General features: G+C 36.7%; 1 protein-coding gene across 1 annotated transcript; it reads left to right on the forward strand.

Annotated features, from left to right (window-relative positions):
- Positions 1-338: 338 nt before the first annotated feature.
- Positions 339-23,443, forward strand: LOC109860316. Its single transcript, XM_020439319.1, has 10 exons — positions 339-707; positions 1,784-2,110; positions 9,613-9,674; positions 17,053-17,255; positions 18,051-18,316; positions 18,539-18,967; positions 19,325-19,528; positions 19,788-20,035; positions 20,141-20,262; positions 20,846-23,443. The coding sequence occupies exons 2-10, from the start codon at positions 2,021-2,023 to the stop codon at positions 21,943-21,945; spliced, it is 2,724 nt and encodes a 907-aa protein (XP_020294908.1). The 5' UTR covers positions 339-707; positions 1,784-2,020; the 3' UTR covers positions 21,946-23,443.
- The last annotated feature ends 900 nt before the right edge of the window (positions 23,444-24,343 follow it).

Here is a 24,343-nt window from a genome sequence, read left to right on the forward strand (position 1 = left end):
AAAGGTACAAGAGGAGAAAACGAAAACCGAGAGGAGAATCGAGTGCACCTGAGCGCGAAGAAAGAATCTGATATAAGAGAACAGATCTTTCTCTTTCTCGCTCAAATTTCTGCTAGAGAGAATCATTGGAGCGATAGAGAAAGAAAGAAACGGCGAGAGAGAGAGAGAGAGAGAGAGAGAGAGAGAGAGAGAGAGAGGTGAATCACGCATGTTCTTATAGATGAAGATCTCGAGGATGAAGAAAAGGATATGGAGGTGGTAAAGGAACCAAAGAGATGCGGCGGGCCTCCGTCGCGGAGGCTGCGGTTAGAAAGTCTTCGGGCACACCGAGGCCGCAGTGCCGCGCCTGCAAGTCGTCATCCGGGTGTTGGTCGGTTCGCCTGCAGTGTGTGAGAGTCGTCGACACCGTGTGTGTATTGCATACGATACACAGTCGGTGAACTGACTGTGTGCCGACAGTGCCGCGTGTTCGACCAATTGGTACCACACAGGTACCAAGCGCGATATCAGTCCGCGGTCGCAGTCTTCGCGCTCGCTACGCTGGCTCGTCTCTGCGCGAAACTCTTTTCGGAGTCAACGTTGTCGTCGCGTATATACGCACGCGGTAGGTGATTCATCATAGTCATTGATGGATGCGGAGATTAATTTCTCGAAGAAGAGACGTGCACTTGAATACATCACCGGAGATTCGCTTCCGAAACAAATAGGTACGTTTGCGTCGTGTAGTAAGTAACTCGTCGACTCGGACTTGGAATACGTTCAAAGGAAACGTTATCGTTACGTTATCGAACGTAATTTCTCATACGTTTGTTTGAGCGCGTCTCCTTCGAACTTTTTTCCTCGTTCGAAGAGAGACGCGCGTTTGTGTAAAACACAAACTGACGTTAAAAAAACTGTCAATGTTTCGTCGCGTGTTTTCTTATGATCTCGTGCCTTCAGCGCGCGACCGCATGCAGTGATTGCTTGAACAGGTGCATGTTTCGCGCGCCTCATCGGTTGCAGGTTTCAGAAAGTGCAATGAACCGTTTTCCTCTTTTTTTTTGTTTTTTTTTTTTTTTCGTGATTTCTGCGTGAAATTTCGATGCGCACATGCGCGCGAAATGGCAAGCGCGTGTGCGCGGGTATTACGCGAGTTTTTCAAACGCGTACGACATCCAGCAGGAAAGGCGGTCCGCGTGACCATGCACGTCTCCAATGCCAATACGACGTACGCGACTCGCTACATCCATTCATGGAAAACGACACACATGATTCCACTATAAAATTCATATTTCTAGATTTGATTAGACGCGACGATTCGATGCGATAGTGATTTAATTTATTTTCATTTTTTTTTTTTTTTTGCACGAACGAACGTACCTCCGCAATTTATTTTATCAATTTTAATTAAGTAATTTAAAGTTACGCTTTTTTTAATGTGTTATTTTTTAACGATTAATTTAACTATAAATACACACACGCACAATTCAGATGTTACTTTACATAGTTTTTATTGTGTAACAAAATTTGCGTTATTTGTGTTGTCGTATTCCGGTTCTGCATACGTACATAATAAGAGAGATCGTATTCTTTTACATTTTACGTGAAATAAAAGTAGTTTTTTTTTTTCTGCCGAAATTCAAGTCGAACAAAAGATCTCTGTTGCAGAATGTAAATTCACAATAGACTGCCGGAAGCTTTGCGAAATCGGATATCGGAACGTAATAGTATGTTTCGTTGTCTTTCAAACTAGCATAAGAACGCATGTGTATATCAGCGTGTTTTTTTGTTTTTTGTCTCTCAGTGCTCAGAGCGTTCGTGAGGCTCCCGTTTCACCTTTTACATTCGAGGATACGAACGGGAGACACGATCGCGCGGTCGACCGTGTACAAGAAGACACGTCGGTTGCGGCAGGTCACGCGAAGAACAGGTCTGAAGATGGCCTACATTACCCGGTCTTATCGGTGAGAGGAACGCAGTTTGGCCGTGCGACTTAACTGGAAAAGAATCGACGAACGGAGAGACCCAGGAAAAGAGAAAAATGGGACACGCGTGGTGCAAGGAAAGAACTTCCAAAGCCCAAGACTCCAAGTCCCCGTTGGATCGTGTTTTCGTGCGCTGCGCTCACCGAGTATGTATACAACGAAGACATATGTATAACGTTTCGCTTCTTTTTCAAACATCTGTTTATGATGTTGATCGCGATGATGATGAATCGCTCGCGTGTTTACGTTTTCAACGACACGCACAAACAGCGATTTGCCAACGGGTGTCTCTCTTGGTGCGTTATCTATGGAAATGAACGCGCGATAAAAATTAATGGACTTCTCTCCCGATTCGAATTAACGAAACCTCCAAGAAACCTGTTGAGGCTTGAAATTTATGTGTGTCACGCAAAAGAAAACATTTAATTCTGTTGTGGGTAATAAATTCTCTACATTTATGTTAGTTACGTAAGTCCATGTTTTACCAGTTGTTGTAAAAAAAAAAACCTACGCGAATACGTGAGGTATTTGCATATTTTTTTTTTTCCTAAATTTCGAGAAATCACATAAATTTCAATCTAGGTGGTAAGTCTTTGCTACACGTTCTCGGACTTGTAAAAAATAACACGTCTGTGTGATGATAGTTGCACTTGTGACGTTGTTCACGAGAAACATCTGTTTGCCGTATAATTTTGCACGATTATTACGCTGCCCGGTCGTTTCTTCGTGAGAACGATTGAGAAGCCGAGTATGAAAAAAAACAAAAAAGAAATACGCGCCGTCGGTTGCACTTGAAACGAATACGGGAGATGCGTCCTCGTTTATTATATAACGTGTGCTCGCACACGTGTATTCACGCACACGTCTATTCACGCACAAATTGCATGAGTTTGCAAACGCGCGCTACAGGCCTGCGCGTCACGATAATTTGGAATCTCAGATATGCGGATGTGTGATTGCTAACGATGCTGACTCTCTTACTGCTTTTACACCTTTCTCCCCGACGGCATACATACATATAAGTTCGATTATATAAAGAGACTACGCGCATGGTTACTTAGTTTTTTTTTTCATCGTGTCTTAAAGTTCGACATTGTTCAATTATGCAAGTATTAATTATGCAATATCACAATATTTAATACACACATATATATATATATATATAGTTTTGTATATAGTTTTGTCCAGATGTGTGTATAAATTTTACGTTTCTTATATATATAATTTTTATTTATTTTTCGCTTTTTAAAACATGTACTTAAATTATTTAACATGAGTGCTTACATGTTGCAATTCATAATTTATAAATTTATACACGTTTGTTGTGCATTTTGGTTATACGTGAGTTTTGCAATTTCTAAAATGCAATTTTTCCCGCACCGAACGCATAAATCATTTCGGAAATAACTTCGGAACAAATTCTAACGATGTTTTCGCTTACGTTCAAGGACAAACGTGCGATGTATTTGGCGCATTAAAACGCGATTGGTTTAGTCATCGCACAGATGACCAACGATTGTACTCGAGAGAGAGAGGGAGAGAGAGAGAGAAAGAGAGAGAGAGAGAGAGAGAGAGAGAGAGAGAGAGAGAGAGAGAGANAGAGAGAGAGAGAGAGAGAGAGAGAGAGAGAGAGAGAGAGAGAGAGCAAGAAAGAGAGACGCATATAACACGAATGGGATTGGTTCAATTAGACATAACGCGATAAGTTCGATGTTAAACAAGAAACTATGCGCGTGTCAAGGATGCTTTAGGTAAGAAATGAAGACTAGAGAAAAAATCGAGTCGCGCGAGGGTCACAGTTAGATTACACTTCTTGTACATTGGTTTTCATTTCATATTCATATAGAGAAAATGACTCATATTAAAAAATAATCGCAGCCTATTTGCTGCTAGCAATGTTGTGTGCTGCAACTAGTAAGAATTATATTCTTCTCTCTAAAATGAATATCGTGTTTTCTTTTGTGCAAATAGTTTTTTACAGTATTATTATTTTATTTCCATTCTCACTTGTTATTATATTAAAAATTTATGCAAATTGTGAGGAACGCAAAGAACGCCAATACAATAGGTACGGTTGTTGTGTCAGTACGTTCACTATATACACAATAACATAAATTGCGCTCACGCTTTCACCGACACTCTCTTCTATTTCTGTCTCTTTGCCCACGTATTAATTTAATATTTAACAATCGCTTCTCTCTCTCTCTCTCTCTCGCAACATCCGAGTTGAAACCGTATTTTTAGATTCAATTAAATTCCGTTTCTTTGTAACGTAAGTTGCGATGATGGATTTATTCGTTTTGATTCGTTCGCCCCTCACGTGTTCACGATAGATTGATATAACATCCATATAAATGCATTGCACATCTGTGTTGCTTCTGCGCACACGGATACTCGAAATCTACCAACTAGCGACGAAAAAAGTGCACTAAATTTAATTTCTCATAAAAGCACAAAGAAAACCATTTTTCTGGTTTTGCGAAACACCCGAAAGTTGAACAACGTTTTGTTCGACAAAAATTGTGCCGCGACGGAGCGTAAATTCCAGATCTCTTAATTCGTCGTTTTATCTTTGTAGCGAGTTGTAAGAGATTATCGCGGGAATATGAATGTTGACCGTGTTCTATAGCATAGATCTCGGTCCAACCCTAGTTCCGGTCTTTGCCACCTTATCGCTCTCGACGCTTCTACCTTGCGGGCACAAATGCTTGAAAAAATACAGTTTGCCGATTCATATGCGTGTTTGCGCACATGCTAACTAGAAAATAGTAGACGACCGCTTGCGTAACAAAAAAAAAGATATAGAACAGAAAAATAGATATACAATAAACAAAAACCTGTGCGAAATTCACTTAAATAATTTCTTCTCATTCTTTCTTGTTCTTTTTCTTGTAACAATCCTTTTTTTTTTGTAAGAAGAAGACAATTGCTATTGTCGTTTTGATCTTTTCTATTGGATTTTTTTTTTGTCAACATTTTTAAGATAGATTAGATCAGTGTCAGATTTAATGAGCGCGCCGTCGGACCGAAGGAACTTCTATTAAGCTGACCTAGTTTGAATTGTTAATGAGACGTTGCTAATGTCGCTGTTATGCATGGAGTCCGTCGAAATGGAAAACGTAACGTCCTTAGCAACGAATGCACGTAACAGAAATAGGTGTAGGTAAACGTGCGAGAATATACGTTGTATATATATAAGCGAGAGCTCATACGTACCTTACACGAACACAGTTACGTTCGCGTGATACTGTGTGCTTGTGATTGAAGCACTGGTACGAAGCTTGACAACAGAATAAAGATTACGTAAAGCACGGCGCAACATAGAACCGTGTGTATCTTTATGACGGGGCCACGCGATGCGATTTGTTTTATGCTGACAAACCAAACGCGTATATATTTACGCGTGCGTAATAGATTAATGTGAGATGAATCTTTACAGATATAAATGACAAATTAATCAAAAGCAATATCAATTATCCGGAAATAAACTTCTTTGTTTTTTTTTTTTTTTTTTTTTCACAATGTCACAACTGAATTCGCGATAACATCTATAGATTTTCGTGCGACATTTCAACGAGCTTGTATTATTAGTGTGACAGCAATTAAAAAAAAAAGACTTATATAAACCTTCTATATCGATAAAAAAGAAAGTCACACACAATGTTTGCATTAACTCTGATAAAACAAGAAGTTGAGCAAATAAAGATAATTTTAGATGTCTTTAGTTCAAGAATGTTTCGATGTTTATCAATGTCAGAGTGTTCGATGATTAATAATAGATGATCGTTTGAAGTTACGCAGTAAAAACTGTAGATAATGTAGAATCTACGGAGCTAAAACCATACATTCTTCAAAAATACAATTGAAATATTATGTTAGCATTTATATTTTTTATTTTGTTTCAAAATTTGTAAAAAGTGTGTGTTTAAAATAATGTTTAAGTTCAACAATAGAGATTATCTATTGTTAATAATGTTTAAGTTCAACAATAGATTATCTATTGTTGAACTCTTAAACATTATTTTAAACAGTTCTTACAAATTTTGAAACAAAATAAAATATAATATGCTAACATAATATTTCAATTGCATTTTAATGGGTAATATCTGTTGTTGAACTTAAACATTATTTTATAAACAGTTTTTTTTACAAATGCTTACATTTTCTGAATTAGAATTTAATCAAACAAATTAATTTGTTAATTAAATATTATTCTGGAAATGGAAAATCTCGCGATTGTCGAATTTTCTCGAATAATATCTCACATCCGAGAAAGACAATTGTATTATTAGCGATGTAGTCGCGACTTCACGAAGGCAGACGTTGGACCGATCGACCTACGCTACTGTATTATTAATAGATAGTGAAAGTTACATTAGATATTTGTGCAGGAACCTAGAAAATTGCCCACTGTCACGGAGGCATATAAAACTTGGGTAATAACACGTGTCGTAATGTGCGCACAGATTTCACGCCAGGTCTCCAACTTCTTGCCTTGCATTCGCCAAAACAGCTGGCATGTAAATTGCTTTTGCAAATAGTAAATCTCGACTTCTCCAACATTAACTTACTTGCCATATTTCAAAGAAACTCTTTATTGTTTTTTTTTCCATACATGCGCACAATATATCTCGTTTAACTTAGGAAAAACATTAAATATATATATTTCCAACGCTTGAATTTTAAATTTTACCAACTGATTCTCCAACACCGCAAGAGTCTGAAAAAAGCAATAATGTGTTTTTTATTTCCTAAAAAAAAAACTTACAAGCAGCGCGCACTTGTTATGTATCGTCGCAGTATTATCAGTGCTATACTTTCGCAAGTATTCAGACGGCTATCCCGGGAGAGGCTTAGCAAACGTGTTTCGCGAACAACATCACTGGGACAATGCCGGCGGACAGTGGCAACCTTGGTCCGGGGTGTAATTTAATCGGTAAAATAACTTTTGTCACCGACTCGACGGCGAGATGTGTTGCGCGCGAGAAGTTTCCCGACGAATTTGCAATGTAAACCGCGCCCGTAGGAACGTCCGCGCGCGCGACACGTGTACAATTTCGAAAAGGGTTGTCCACACATACAACACACGCGGATACAACGTGCGAATATACGAAAAGGAAGGTGTAAACATCGCGTCCGTCGTCTCGCCGTATATGCGCCGCGCGAGATCGATGCAAGGACGTCTCTCCTCTCTGCTGTCCCGCTAATCTCGTTAACGTGCGCATTATTTGCCGCGACGATCACAATGTGCATGTATTAACAACGCTCAAGTTTGATCGTCCGGAGCTCGTTTACTCGCGATTAGCCTGCTTCAACCGAGTTTTAATTTGTTGTTCGAATTTGCTCTTATATATATATATATATATATAGTAATAATGTACGTAGACAGTTTCGAGGACTTGCCTCTATAATTTAGAGTTAGTGCAACGAAATTCAGGTTGTCTGCCGTTGCGTTGAATATTTCAAATTACGGAAAGAGCTTTTCTCCCACGGAGTTTTCGTAAATTTCAGAAATTTGTTTTGTACATTTGGTTAATAAATTCGCGACAATAAATTAAAAAAAAAAAATCTGTTGCGATGAATACTTTTAGAGTGATGTATTTGCGTGCGCGCACGGAACTATCAAAAATTGTATTTTGCGTTTCTTGTTCTCGAACGAAATTGGCGAAAAATGACGTTTGAAAAAAAATTCGTCCGGCGCGTTCGAATTGCCGAAGTCATTGTAACGTAAAGCGAACGATCTTTCTTTATTTACATATGCTATGCACCAATTTTGATCGATTTGCTTCGCGCGTTCTTTTTTTTTTTTCATCGAAATTGGCCTGATGTTCGAAATGTCATCGTTGTGTTGTCTACGTACGCCGCGATGCGTAAAGCTCGCTCGTACTTTCTCAAGCAAACCGACTCTGTTACTAAAACAGTGTGCGCACAGTTTGAAATATCATTGGAAAATTTTCTTCCGAAGAATATCGCACTTTCACGTGGTGTTAAATCGGATCGCGTTGCACTCGGCGTGGTGGTAACATTGATTCGCGTAGAAGTAATTGTTTCAACGTCGCCGTGAGAACACCCGACGCGTCACAAACGAGTCATCTGGGATATATCGCAGTTGAAGGCCGATCGTAAAGACGACGAGAACGGTATTGAGTTGGCCGGTGCTTATACTCGCACCTTTTGCACGCTATCGTGTTTTTGTGTCCCGCGCGGATACAAAGAGTATTATGCAACGCGATTCGCGCAGGATGGTCGAACGATTGCACAATCGTTCGGCAAGAGTGTCAGGGACCAAGTCGCGTTTCCGCTAAGTTTATTGCTCGTCGTCTCAGATAGTTTCGACAAATTGAAAGATAAGCCTTTAAAACTTAATTTTTTTTTGTCGATACACTTACGAGTATCTCAACTTGATCTCGTAAAACATAATCTTGGACGACGCTTGGCACGTTATTTCACTTTGTATATTAAACGGATATGTTTCTAATTTCATTAGCAAGTTTTAATTCTATCGAGCGATAAGTAAGAGAGCAGCTCTCGCAATGGAGAACTAACGCTAATTGGATACTGCAAACGTTAATTGGATACTAATTGAGTTCAATATAGATTGTAATTTTCCAAGTTATGGTATGTACATTGTTGAGAGAAGTAGATATCTCTTTTCGCTTCCATGCAACTTGTGCGAGAGAAAAAAGAGCGATTGTGTTCGTTCGAAAAATATTTTACTTCTAAGTCTCCAAAAATCTTTGCGTTTTTTCTCGAAGAATATATTTACGATAAATATAACACCAAAGAATTACGAAAAATGGTTTTAAATAAGTTTTGAGAGAAAATAGTTTTCGAGAATTAACAAACTATAAAAAAAAGACCGGTTATTAGCGAGATCATTTAGTAAGTTCCAAATTTGATTGAAAAATCAAGTTTCGACGCGATCACAAACTTTTTTGGGACGAGTCACAGGGAAAACGGTCGGCGAACTATATATCGTCGGTTTTCGATCGAGTAAAGGAACCGATGAGCCAAGTAATGCGAATTAGTTTAATCGGCTCTCCATGCGATCGATTCGACGATCCTTCATCCGCCTTGCACGTCTCAACGCTCACTTGCAGAATTGCTCCTTGCATTCTCTCGACCTAAGGGCACGTCGAAGTAATTATGACGTTAATGACTTATTAATTCCCGACGGGGATGTGTGTGTGCTATCTTTAAGCTATCGGCGATATAGAATTACTTCGTTTAATTATATACGACTATGTCATTCTGTTGTTTCGCAAACATTATTTCTCGTATAATCGAAACAACGTTTTATCACAGCGAGACGAAAACAATAAGAAAGTGTTCATATTCCATCGTGAAAATTTAAATGACGCGCGCGCTTTCTTTTCAGGATTTATTGAGGCTTCAAGAACTTTACGAAGTATTTTACTTTGTTTCTTTCTTTTTTTTTTTTACGTACAAACTACTTCTTCGCAAAAGAATAGTATGCTCGATACATATCTTCTTCTCACACAACGTTCCATGTAGAGATTACTTACGACGTTGATTCGACTAACCCAATATATGTATAAAAAAAAAAAAAAAGCACCATTTTATTTCCGCCCGAACTTTTGTGAAAATGTGAAACAACAGATACGCAACATCCACTTTTCTGTTGCAGATTTATCCGAGTTTAAAGGAGGAAGGCTCGGTCTTGGGAGGCGCCACGCAGCGAGTTACGAGGTACGCGCCGTTTTTCCTCTTGTTCTTGAAACTTTATTCGCGCATACTTTTCCCGATTACAAGTCGCAAACGAGCAGCACGCACGTGCGCGCGCGCGCGCGCGCAAAGTTTATCGGCTACCGTGTATAACAAGGCTCTCGGCGTCGCTTTTAAGAGTCACGTCGCCGGTAATTTCGCTCACGGTTATTGCCAAGAGCGCACATCATCGTTGCTGTTAATTGCGCGGGAACGTGGCTCGGAGATAATCACTTAGAGGCGGCTGGGGAATACAATCCATGCGACCATATTAATTCGGAGAAGAGATATACCTTCTGAACCGATAGAAAGCGACGAGAAGTTGCCTTTTCGTGACCTGGAGAAAATTTTATTACACGCGTATGCATTAATGTAATTAATGCACATACCACCGTTTTCTAGATATAATATTTATACGTAAGAAATACACACACGGTATAAAGGAATTTATGAAACAAGTTTAGAATTTGAATCGAACAATTTTTAATGGACTTACCGGACGAGTAATCGCGCTATACATACATATTTCATCGTGTGTATAGTTATTACGAAATATCGGGCTGGCCAATAAGTAACGTCGATCTGCAAAATATATGTTTCAAGATATGTTTTGCTGAAAAAGATGAGAAATTCTGGAAGGATGGTGTTATGAAGTTACTTGCAAGATGGTCAAAATGATCAATACATTATTGAATAAAGTTTTTTATACTTAAAAAAATTATTTTGGTTTTTTATCGAAAATTCCGACATTACTTATTTTGGGCCAACACAATACTTGCGGTAGGAAATTATTTTCCCGACCGTAATTGAGACGAGGTATCACAATCTCACAAGTCGGTGAAAATTATTCTATTCAAATGAATGATGTTATTTCTAATACGCGCGTCAGAGAGTTGATACGCAATATCGCGATTGTGATCTTTTCTTGATCGCGGCAATAAATCACGATAGCCCACATAAAGAGGAAAGAAACGCAATTTCCTGAAGAGGCCAACACCTTCCAAGTGAAACTTAAACAAACCGAAAGTGTAATCGTCATCGTTGAAGGTGAATCTAGCTTGACAATGAATCGAGAAGTGACGAAGCGCGCGCGGACTCAATCCATAAATGGTCAGGCTCTCAAGTGAGAGAATAGCGAACGCGTCGCAATTTTATTTTTGTTTCGGTCACAGCGTCGAAATCAAGTCGTTGATGTGACATTCAGTTCTCGGTTTTTGTTGATGATAAGAGAAAATTATCTAGCAAAATTTAAATATCTATCTGAGAAAATAGTCATACGATGTCAGACAAAACTAATTTGTCGATCAGAGATGATTAATTTGATGTTTTTATACCTATTCTACTAACAAATGAGAAATAAGTAAAACCGCGTTAGTGTCATTTTTATATTGGCGAGCCTGATACTCTATCAGGCTGCTCTTGAAACACTGATGAAGTGAGCTAAAATGTTCACGAAACGTCGGTATAAAAAAATGACACTAACGCGATTCAAACTTAAAAAACATCTTCGGATGTTAATACAACACACTGCGAAAGCAAAAAAAAGAAAAAAAATCAAATATCAGATCCTTAATTTTATTTACAAAATCGAAACTATTGTCTATAATTATATATCGATAAAGAATATTTTTAGAACTCGGACATGATGCAATATGTCACACGTTAAATGCGCGACGCGTTAAGCGAGCAGAACAGTGATCTCTTGGTTCTCTCATTATCGTGAAAAAGGATCTACGGTCATATGACAGGTTATCCCACATTCAGACAGCTTTTAGGCCGTGTGACAGTGAATCCACACAACGATGATCGAGCGTGGGTCGAAGTTTTGGCTTGTTCCCCGTCCTACGCCTCGCGTTTCAACACGATTCCTTTTCAGGATCAGTAGAACGTCTGCAGGTGCGAAAATTCAAAACATTGATCGAAGCTAAAAACGTAACTTTAAATTGTTGATTTTATTGTTATATTTTATATCTAACTAATTAAAAAAAAAGCAATTAAAAAATTCTCCATTTTATGATTAAATAAACAATAAAGTGTCTAAATTAAAGGTCATGTAAACACGAGCATTTACTTTGCATATGTAAGTTTCAATTTGTTTGAAAATAAGTTTCAATTTGTTTGAAAATAAGTTTCAATTTGTTTTTAAGTATTTAAGTATTTTACATTGTAAGAGAGTGGCGAGAGAAAAAACGTACAATCACGCAAGTCCGAATTTTCCCGTGTTGAGAAAATAAACTTTTGCGTAATCAAACAGAACAGTGAGTTTATTATATTGAACGTTATAAAAACGTGACAATATTTTAAATCCACCGATAAATCAGCGTGCGCTACACATTGCTTTCTCATTAATTTATTTCGGAATCTAATTTTAAAAAAATGTTAGTTTCACAACCTACAACACGTTATGCATATTTTATGAGAACCGCGGAGTGCTACTTTAGGCAATTTAACAGGAACTCTAAGGTACTGCTCAATTATCGGTATTCTTCGAAGGAATCTACTTTCTCTCTTCGATCTTTTTTTTCTAACGACCGCACGCGGCGTTACCACGCGCCACTTCAATTATATTTTTTATCGTATCGGGAACGATTAAACCGATCGATAAGTTTACCGCGGTAGAGTAACTATCAAGTGACTGTGGCTCTCGTCATAAAACACACACACACACACGAGTGAGTTAATATCTCTAATTTGTTGCCAAATGTATCTTGTAGTTACACAAACGTTTTTATCACATTACGTTACCATCTATATATCAGTATCTACAATACAGTAAATTATCATGTTAACATAAGTGTGTGTGCTTATAATAATAGCTTGCAATTGTCTGATCGGAGAGATCTGCAGATCACATTTCTGCTCAAAACTTCAGTTAAATACGTAAAATTTTTTTTTTTTTTACAGTTATGAATGAATAAATTTTTCATTACGCGGGAATATTAAAAGTGATCATGCAGTAAACCGAGAATGTTCAGTGAAAAAAAGATTCTTCGAAACTTACACGGTATAATAACGTTAATGGTCAATTTCTGTGCGAGTTATATCGACGGCAAAGGTTCATTTTGTCGATAAAATTTATTAATTACACGCCTTGCGTAATAACCAAAACGAGAACATGTTGCGAAATTACGGGACTCGGTAATTTTATAATAGTTCAGCAACTGTGTGGCAAGATATTCTTCATGGCGCACCGTTACTCTTCATGAACATTGACCTTTTGTTTATCGTCAGATCGTAATTAACGGCACAGATAGCAATGTTTATTTTCGCATTAGAGCTGACGCAAGCAACATTAAGAGAGACAAAATGCCGCGTAGTTTAAGCATAATGGTACTTTATCGTTAATCATTCTCGCACAATTATCGGCGAGAAAGTGCAGAAAATTCTAACTTACTGTAAATAGATCGCATCGATCATTCATTCGACTTATCGTGTGCAAACATATTGCACAAAATGCATAACGAAGGTCAAGAAGTAATAAATGCTCGTTAAAAAAAATAAAAACTATGTAGCTTACAAAGTATGTATTTGTTATTTGAAAAAATACGAACTAGAGAATGAGAGAAAGATTTAACAATGATTATATTACTCAAAATTCTTTCAGATTGACATTTTTGACGCTCTTAAAAAAAGAAACATAAATTAACGGGCAATTAAGCGTTTCAAGCAAAAAATTTGCGAACGTTGAAAAAATAGCTGATTATATTAAGTGATATATAATAATATCACGTTCATATATAACGTTAAAAACATGCAGATTTTATGAATCTGGCTCTGGTAAAACTCGCGCGCAGCGGAAATATGCTTATAATAATCCACTCGTGGCATGAATTGCTTCGACAATGTGAATTTTAATTCACTTGAGCTCGCAAGAGAGACAAGGACGAGGATTTCGCGTAAATTATTCGAGTACGCCGAAGCATAAATTACGATGCATCGGCTCGCATGTATGTGCACCGGTTAACATGGTAAATAAACTCGCGCGCGTCATATGTTGTTACGCGGCGCTTCGTTAGTGTGCACCGAGCAATCACGCGTCCACACATTTTGATATCCATTAAGTGAAGAGAATAGAACATTGTTTATTCGGTTGTTCTACTTTTAACACTACAATATAATGCGTAACGTTATTAAAAGGCGTCATTTTCATAAAGTTACGATATTGTACCCTACTATAATTACGGCGACCATATTTTTTTGAAGAAAAAAAAAATATATATATATATATATATATTTTTTTTTTAATATGGTCGCCGTAGTTATAATAGCGTAAAATATCGTAACTTTATGATATTTATATATATATATATAAAGGACAACTTATATATAGAAATTGTTTTACAATAAAAAAGAGCACGTTTATTTGTTAGACTAAAATTAAAAAACTTTATAATATTTATTATAAATAATAATAAGCATATAATAAGCATATATATGTAATATATAGGATTTTAAACAATATATTACTGAAACAATATATAATACTTAAATAATATTACTTAAAAAAATATTATATTATCATAAAAATATGTTATTTCTTAAAAAAATTGTAATCTTGTGATACTTTTCAACACAAATTAACTTTTTTTAATCAATCAGGTATGTGTTAAAAATTCACAAAACTATATACAGTTTATGTCAAAATTGCATTTGGTATAAAAATCAGGGTTGTTAGTGTATAATACATTGAGTATAATACATAATCTTATAGATGTATAAAATACGTATTATACATTGGCAGTTTTTGACATGTAAAAAATGGCAACACATATACAAATATTTCGTAAATTACAATTTTAATTTTGTACCTTTTATACAATTCTTTAGTTTTTGATTTTAAATTAATATAAATTAATTTTTAATATTAAAAAAAGTTTTTTATAAAATATTTACTACTGGAATGAGATAAAAATGTAAAGCAAAAAACAAACAATGAGCAAGAAGTAATGAAGAAACAAGCACATTGATGACCATTGCAAAACGTGAACATTTAAATGCCAAAATAAACAAAAGTCATTTTAATATAGTACCTCAGTAAATTATTATTATTTCTGCTAATGTGTGGAGGACAGGAAATAATGAAAAAGTAATTTTTTAAACATAAGTAAATTTATTAATTTTACAAAGCGAACTGTGTTACATCAAACAAACTATATTCAAAAGAAGATAACGTAAACTTTAAAGAAGAAACTTTTAAAGCCATTAAAGTGGCAGTTACTGCATGTTATTATAATTTAATAGTTTCTTCATATCTATAGTATCTTAATATAGTAAAATACTCATTAGTCACACACACACACATACATATGTCATATACAGGGTGATCCAGAACAATTCTTTATTCTTGAAAATACATATTCTTGACTAAATTCTAGAACAACTTTTTATTTGACAAAATTTTGTTTGAAGCTTACTTTTATAATTTATTTTAATATGAACTTTTTGGAGAGAACATGAGTAATATTGTTTCTGAAGATAGGAAAATGACTTACAACGAAAATGACGACTGCTCACGCGATCTATTACGCCATCAAGTGACATATGATAGTAAAAAGGCCTACTAACGTTACTAATACTGTAATAATTAAAACCTTGGAAGAAAAGACATAGTATACACTTTAATACATAATATACAGAGTATTTTACATTCCGTATGTATTATACACAAAATATGTATAATACGTATAATACGATGTTTAATACATGTATTTATTCCCTGAATAAGATACAAAATGTAATATACTTTTTTGACATTTTTATACATAAAGGATAAAGGATAAAGGAAGTTTAATTGATTTAGGGTTACAATATTTTTCAACACTCCACTTCTATATCCACGATTCATTTGTATCCACGATCTATTCGGAGGCCCGATTCAGTTCGCTTTTCAATCGATAAAAATTCGACTTGAAAGGGACCGGCCCGAAAAAATCCGACGGTGTGGATTCGAACTCGGGAGCTCCCACTCGCAGCCCTCGCACTCAGGCCGCGAGACCACTGGGCCGGTGACATTTTTATACATATTATACTTAATTTTATACGCGTAACGTATACAAATATTTTATACATACATTTTAACAACCCTGATAAAAATACATGCTTCTAATGTGATTTTTACTTAAATTTTTTCACTGGCACATGTGTAATATACTAATAAAAATACTTGCTCAGTTAGATTCAGAAGCGTTAGATCTAGGAAAACAGAAGCAAAATTTAATGTAATTTTAAAATGTTTTTAAAAAATACGTGCTTATCTGTTTAAAATATTAAAAAATTTCAACCCATTTATGTCGGCAGGTTTCATTTTATAAAATAAAGGACATTTCACAAAGTAAAAGACAAAATGACCATTTAAAAAAAAAATAAATCTAAAGAACACAGCAACAAGATATAAAGGACTGTTCTCTTAAATATAGGACGTATGGTCACCGTAACTATATAATACAAGCTCAAGAATTTAAAGATAATAATACAATTCTCTTTCTTTTCATTTTAAATGTTAGCTCGATACAAGTTAAATCGCGAGAAAAGAAGTTCAGAGGAGAGAGAGAGAGAGAGAGAGAGAGAGAGAGAGAGAGAGAGAGAGAGAGAGAGAGAGANAGAGAGAGAGAGAGAGAGAGAGAGAGAGAGAGAGAGAGAGAGAGAGAGAGAGAGAGACCAATTTCTTCTTTTTCAAGTGAATTTTTCTTTTCTCTGCAAATATTTTCAAATCGTTCGCGTGCACCGGAGTATTCCGGCACGAAGTTGAAAAGCACCTTTCTCGTGTGCGAGAAGAAGAAGGTTTGTATAAGTGAAATTCCAGTAATGTCTCGCGTCCCGAAAGAGTTATAGCTCGAAAGACGCGAGGAAACGCGGAATGCATTTGCGATAAACATACGAAGCTTCACGCCACGAACGCGTAGCGCGATCCCAAGATTATTTCGGCACATCGCACACTGCGATGCGGTTCTGACGGACACAAATTGTTTTCCGGCACAAGATTAACAAAGTCAATATCTTACTTTACTTTACTCCACGCATGCGTATCGCATGCAATGCAACACAAAAATACATTCGCTGACGAGCACTTCTTCCTAATTGTTTTTTTTTTTTTTTTTTTATATACACATCACTGGTCTATCATTAAGGAAGAAGTGATCAGCGACGTTCTTGATCAATGACGTGTATATCGTGATGGATTTCCACGAACCTGATGATAGCTCGCGAGCGGGGTGATCGATTGCATCGTATCAGGTTCGATATCGTTCTCGGTGGTGTTATGTATTTTACATTCGCGCTCCCGTACGATATAGCGCGTCGTCTATCGATGCAGGCGCATCATGCGCGAGAGAAGCAGATTCACTTAATCTTTTTCTGCGCACAGTTCAGAAATAGGATATGCCGGCTCACCACCGAAGGAGGCACTCACAAGGGGACGCAGCATAGATTCCGTGGACAGACCTTTTCATCCCAGTGACTGGGTGGACGTTAATCTGGAAGTGCCTAGCCCGCCAAGAGCGAGCTCGACTCTCACCAATTCGATCGTCGACATTAGCCTGTACCGCGCCGTTACACCCACGTCCAGCTGTAAGCTCGTAATTTATTGTCAGATAGCGCGGACGGGGAGTACTCGTTAGAGTACAAGCGGAGAACGCGTGACGGCGAAACGAAACGCAATTACGATGGTGCACAAAATGCAATGACGATGAAAAATATTTGGTCAAAAAGTTCTTATTTAATATTTTGTTCGTACACAAAAAACGATAAATTTTGTCAACGCGAAATTTAAAAACGGTCACGAGAGCCTTACGCTGTTGCGTAATAAATAAATATATATATATATATATATAATATATACATATTATTTGTTTCTTTTTGTGTAAATTTTTACGCGTGAGTTTGAATTGAATTTTCAATTTCTAAATTTTCATATAGGATGCTATTTTGCATCACGTATATGAGAAATCCCCGTTTACCCTTCTATCTAATTTTAAAATATTGCGAAAAAAACACCTCGGCCAGAAGTCGAACCTGGAATCTCCGGCTTTCCGTGCCACGGCACGGAATTTCTCATATACGTGATGCAAAATAGCATTCTATATGAATTTAGGAATTGAAAATTCAATTCAAACTAACGTAAACATTTACACAAAAAGAAACATAAACATATGTATATATATATATATATGTATATTTATTTATTTATTCCGTAACAAACATCCGGCGTAAGGCTCTCATGACCGTTTGAATTTCGCGCAATCAGTTTGAAACTTAAGAGCCTGAACTCTTCATTAATTGATCAATTTTTTTGTACCTTGAGTACGCGTAAAGAGTGCGTGCTAACTATTTGTTTGAATAAATAAATGTTTGTCGTTGCTGCAGGTTCCAATCTAAAAGATATCACTCCGGTACCACCTCCGAGACGAAAAAAAAGAAACAGGAGCAGACCTTTGCCGCCGAAACCGGACGAGATTCATGAGAACGTAACCGATAATTTAAGACGCGACGATGAACCGTTATGCTCGTTGGCCAAGTCACCGAAGACGAGTGGCGATGATGATCCGGACAATAATGTTGAGATGCGGAAAACAGGGAAGGAAGATCCAAAGCATGAAGGGCGACGAACGAAAGAGATATACGAGCATAAAGTAAAATTTACTTATCGCAAATTAACACATTTTTTTTCTCTTTTTTTTTAAATATCCTATGTCGAAATTATCGATTGATTATAATGCACACATCATTTAATTTACATATTAAAAATATAAAAAGTCTTTCGCAACGTGCTAGAAACTATGTTAATTTTCAAAAGCCTATCTATTCGATTTCTATCTATTCGATAACGAAAGTAATGACTTCCCTCGGCGCAGGTTAACGGGACCGGAAGAATAATATCCAGCGACGTGGTTTCCGGCAAGAGAACGTCCGACAAGAAAACTTGGAGGAGTTCGGAGCCGAGCCAGCATCACAGGAAAGTTCTCGAGAACGAGGAATACGAGAGATTCGCCTGGAGCCAGTCGATCAAGGACTCTTCGACTCCTAATCGTCAGGACAGACGGAAGTCGAAGGAGCTCGAGAAGCGGATCAGGGATTCCTCGAGAGACGATGAAAGACCGGAAGCAAATACAAGGACAAAGAACTACAGCACCGTTAGCCTGCCGAATTACGATGAGTTGGACGTACCTGGTCGTTCGGCGAAAGACGAAAAATGCGCGAGGGAAAAAATTAAGCCGAGGCGACCAGTCAGAAGCAGCACTGGCTCGCTTCCGGCCGAATCCTTCCTCTCACCTTTCTCCGAGGTATAATAATATTTTTAGGTATAATAATATTTTTTTTAGTATAATAATATTCTGTCAAATTTTATTTTATCATTTTTTATTATATCAGTCGAAACAAATCAATCGCAGTGATTTCACAACGACAAAGTACAAAATACATATAGAAAAAAATTATATCATAAGCGTATAAATATTTTTCCAATTTTTGTCAAATTTAAAGAAGAAATTGTTTGATTTTTGTTTATATTGTTGCAAAGTGTAAATTCTAAAAATGCAGGAAAACAAACTTATTGAACTTTTATTTAAATATATATATTTATGTATACATATATATATATATATATATATATATAATGTATATATCATCTTCGATTAAAGAAAACTAGTGTTCACCTGGAAGACTATATTCCGCGACGTGGCAGCATAGAGCACTTGTCGCCGTATCAGGTGCTCGGGAGGCTGAGTTCCAGTGAGAATGAGGTTACCGATGGCGGATTCATGAAGTACGATCCGAGTAAATTGGAGGATTGGGACCTCAGCGACATCAGTAATTGCGACTCGAACCAGCGTCTCTCCGCTGAGGTACGTTTACAACACGAGCCGTGTGAAAATCGATATTAACCTTTTACATCGTGCCATTTTTCTGACAAAGAAACGGCTTGCGAGAGAAATGTGAAATTTTCACTTTTCTAAAACAAAGTCAAGTTTAATAAAACTTGGCAGTTTTAAGATAAAAGAATTTATTATTTTTTAATTTTTTTATGAATTAATTAATTTATATGGGTCAATTGCGTATAACAAAAATTAATTCGTAATTTTTTGAACATTTTTTTAACTTTAGAATTTAACACGAATCCGTAACGACGAATCCGTGCAAAAAAAGTTTTCTGATGGTGTGGACGTTGTTGATTGTTCGCAAAATATCGGAACCGGAGAAGCTGAAACGGTCGAGATCGAAATCTCGTGCGTTCGTCGAGATACGACTTCGCCATTGCAAAAACCCGAATCTTTCGGCAAGGCACCGTCTCCGATACTCGAATGCGATACAAAATCGATATCTCTTGACGATTGGTTTATAAATCAAAACAGGTATTGAGATCAATATAATATTGTCAAAAATTAGTGCGTCTTTCGAAATACGTGACATATATATATATATATATATCAAATACATAAATTTATTACATTGTTAAGGTACTTTGATCCTCCCAAGATGTCAGAGATCTGTCAGGTATCACCTGCTTGCAAGCTAGCGACGTCGCCAATTCGTAGAGAACCATTTTTTCTAAATGAGGAACTTCATCGATCGGCTTTAGGTAAATATTTAATATATAATACAACAACAGTTTTATCGTTCTCTCTCTCTCTCTCTCTCTCTCTCTCTCTCTTTCTCTTGAGAAATTTAATTAATTAATTAATGCTATAGTTGGTCATCTCGAAAGCTTTGTGTCATAAAAATCAAATGTTAAAAATAAACTTAATGTAATACAGTAGTTTCAATGTTATTCCGTTGTTATTGTTAGTCCGTTGTTAGCATCTTCGACCACAAATTCTCTTAACTTGAAATCCCATCGTGATCTTACACCGTCTCAAAGTTCCGTAAAACCCGAAGTAAACGGCTCGAAACGAATCTCAATTCGCGGAAGAAGTGACGATGAGTGAAATTTCCTCTCCCTATTTACAAGAAATCGTTGGCTATGTAAACCGAATATATGTCCGACCGCAACCACATCACCGCGCATCTCCTTTCTCATCTCATCTCCTCCGTCCTTCTTCTCTGTCGCACTTATTCTGCTTTTGGATTCTATCCCAAACGGTTCGAGCAATCGTCTGGAGTGTAGAAGGTACCCAACTATTCGCGTACGTGACTAGTTAAACCGCGGACGTTCCATTTGGCAGATACGATCGGAGGGTCCTGCAGGAACGGCACCGTCGTCCGAGAATCCGATCGATTCGACCAATCGAGGCTGATCTTCGGCCGTAGCCTGTCGAACGAAAGCGAGCCGTACGACGATCCGTATGAGTCCAAGGAGCTACGCGCACATTCCGACGTAACGAACAAGTTAATCAGAACAATATCGGAGGAGTCGCTGCCGCAGGAGATGCTCGAGGGAGTAGACGAGGAGATTGTCGATTTCTTTGACGAGAAGTTGGCCAAGGACACGACTAACAGATTAAAAAAAGATTGCCAGGATCAGCGAACGAAGACGCCGCCGCCCAGTCCGGAGCCAAAGATCAAAGCCCAGATTCTTGATAACGATCATTCGACTCTGCTGAAAGTGTTAAACGACGACGCTGCCGATGGAAGCAATCTTAGCTCAATGACGCCGAGTCTCACCGAGCTCGAGGTCGCGCTTTCGGACATGCTGGAGAAGGAGGATCATCCCGAAATCGCGAAACAAAACGACACAGACGAAGAGCGGTGCAAACAAAGCTCGGTGACGGAGAAACTTCTCGAACCGAAGATCGTACCTGTGGAAAAGCAGAAATCAGTCGACGGAAGTGCGACGGATCAACATCGCTCAGCGAGCGATGACATTCTAGTCGATCGAATATTTGAACCGAAGACAGAACAGTTGTCGGTATCTCTCGAGCAAATCCTCGGAGATTCGAAATCGACACCGACGAAGAAGCGGAAAGTGTCCTTCTGCGCCTGGGAAGAGAAAGTCATGATGGAGACGGAGAACGGCGACGCGTCTGAAAACACAGACGAGGCGACAAATACTGATAAAAAATTTGTCGTTCAGTCGAAACCAGAATCGAGCGCTGATTTGTTCGAGAACATCTGGACTAACACGAAGAGCGGCGAGGTATCTATCGGAGAAACGTCCGAAAACAAATCGTTTCAAAATTTCGAGAACGCAACAGAGAATTCGGAGCAAATTCCCACGCCGCCACGAAGAAAGAACAAAAATTCCGGTGTTATAAAAGAGTCGATCAGGACGATAGAAAATTATCCTGACAATTCTGATCTTCGTCCAAATGACAGACTCATTTAACACTTATCCGACCGGTTCGGAAATGCCGAGCCGCCACGCGCAAATAATCGGCTCGGTAAGCCGTAAGCCGATTAAAAGGCTTCCGGTCGATAAGCGCCGCTAGCAAACTGTCTAATCGTTTTTAAACGATCGGACGATTAATAACTATAGATTGCGTGATCTCGTAATCTTTTTTCTTTTATTGTTATTATGTAACTACAAAATGTTTTGTGCCACATGGATCGTTACTATATGTTTAATTTGTAATTGTTATAAGTTTATTAACAACATCGGCGTCAAATCAATGTAAGAAAAAAACTCGGAGTTCAACACAATAAAAGACATGTAATAACGGTGAAACTAAATGTGTGTTGGTCTTGAAAAAAAAAAACAGCATACTCTATTCGATGGTATATAAAAATCGAACACACAAAAGATGTGAAGTTTTTCTCGCCGATGTTAACCGACGTTTTTATTTATCTTTTTTTTTTTTTTTGTATGCTTTTCGAGAAGCCTGGGATTTGAAAAATATTTTCCATGTAGCGCAAAAGAAATCAAGTTCTTCCGTAGATCATGCGGAGAGGCAAATATTTTCCCATGCGAATATAACAGAAAGAACAAATAGCCAGATCTCCGCGCTGTATATTCGTGTTGAATATTTTTCTCGGATATTTTTCTATATGTGGTAGTTAGATGCGTATTTCGAGTAATCTCTCGAAGAAGTGTCACAAAATGTATTCCCTCCTTCTAGTAAACTTGTCTACCTCTTTAATTTTTCAATGAAATTCGTGCGCGTATCTAAATTACCCACAGAATCATATAAATTTGTTGTTATTAATTATCAACATTCTTGTATAATGTTGTTTAAATTAATTTTTATTGTTTATTATTTCACCACAAATTAACATTGTTATCTTTCGTTATCTTTATAGATCTATTTCACAGTTTTATCGATTTCTTACTTATCTTTACAGAAAACATGATGTTTATATCAATTTTATTATCAAAGTAAGTGTTTTGTTAACAAAATTATTATTGTTTATCGAATCACCGTTACACGTTGATATATTCGATATATGTGTAAGTTGTCTGTCAGGTTTTAATCTCCATCCGGTCCGGTACACAACACATGATTCGCAAGAAAAGTTGCTAAGAAAGAACCAAGAAAATCGCAGAAAAACCGAAAGACGAAGTTTGTCATTACGGGAGAGCTTTGCGCAATATATCCGGTCGCAACTTAATCTCGTTCACGTTTGAACGACCAAGTCCTTGTAATATATTGTACGTATAGCGAGCGTTTAACTACGCGATAAATTGTTTAATAATGTTTGTTGTATAGTATCAAAACACACAGGCTTTGAAGTAAATAAATCATTTTATTCAATAGCTTTCATTTCTATTTCACATCATTACATTTCGAAAATTGAAGAAAAACTCAAGTTTAAATGTTCAAGTAACAGAAATATTAATAAGAAATATTAATTGTACTTTTGTTTTTAATTCACGTTGATATATTTAATAGAGAAATGTGTTGTAATAATAATAAAAATAAAATAAAGAAACTATCATATGAGAGTAGACACACATATTCTTGTATCTATAATCAATCCATAAAATAGATTTTCCAGTAATATCGATCCTATCCCAAACTCTATGAGCATAACGATTTAACAATGAGAGATTTCTACGTCGCCAAAAAAACTAGTTCTTCATCCTACACAGAAACACGTTTGCATATTATATTTCACAAGTGCAGTTGCATAAAAATTACAAAAAATAAATAGAAAAATATTCAATACTTTTGTTATCTCTATCGGATAGTCAAATAGTATCATATTGTAGCACGCTTCTCGATTCGTGTGTGCTATGACTTTTCTGAATTTAAAAATACTGAAACAAAATGTCCGATTGAAATACTCTCATGTTCTAAATAAATAAAGATAAATAGCGATACTTTCAATAAATCTCAAAAAATTCTTACAGAATTCCATCTAGATATTGTAATTATATAATTACAATATTATATAATAAGAATTGAATGGAATTTATTTGATAGCATCGCATTTAGTATATTGTAACGCAAACTGATATTCATATATTAATTCAACTGTAAATTTGTAATTTTAGGCAAAATTGTGATGGCAAAAGATAAATATAGTACTCCACGTATAAATAATATAAAATGTAAACACACTACTAATATATAGATAAAACAAACATGTACATATGTGCAAGAATATAGATATACAGGGTGTCTGAAAAATTCGGACACAGCCCATTTTGCAAAATTCGCAATAGTTATTAAGTGATTAATTACATGTGATCCAATGCGCTTCGCGCGGTTATCTTTTATTATGTATATGTGATGATATATGCTGTTATATTAGCTCTTCCCTTACGTTGCTATAGGTAAACACTG

Source organism: Pseudomyrmex gracilis, unplaced genomic scaffold, assembly GCF_002006095.1.
Source record: "Pseudomyrmex gracilis isolate BER0280 unplaced genomic scaffold, ASM200609v1 scaffold_367, whole genome shotgun sequence".
Lineage (NCBI taxonomy): Eukaryota > Metazoa > Arthropoda > Insecta > Hymenoptera > Formicidae > Pseudomyrmex > Pseudomyrmex gracilis.

What these genes read in the sequence shown, in the direction of transcription:
- LOC109860316 (XM_020439319.1), top strand. Translation starts at nt 2,021, where the DNA reads ATGGGACACGCGTGGTGCAAGGAAAGAACTTCCAAAGCCCAAGACTCC. An exon ending in AAGAGATATACGAGCATAAA is followed by an intron (nt 18,317 to 18,538) that starts GTAAAATTTACT and finishes CCCTCGGCGCAG; the next exon opens with GTTAACGGGACCGGAAGAAT. An exon ending in TCCTCTCACCTTTCTCCGAG is followed by an intron (nt 18,968 to 19,324) that starts GTATAATAATAT and finishes CTTCGATTAAAG; the next exon opens with AAAACTAGTGTTCACCTGGA.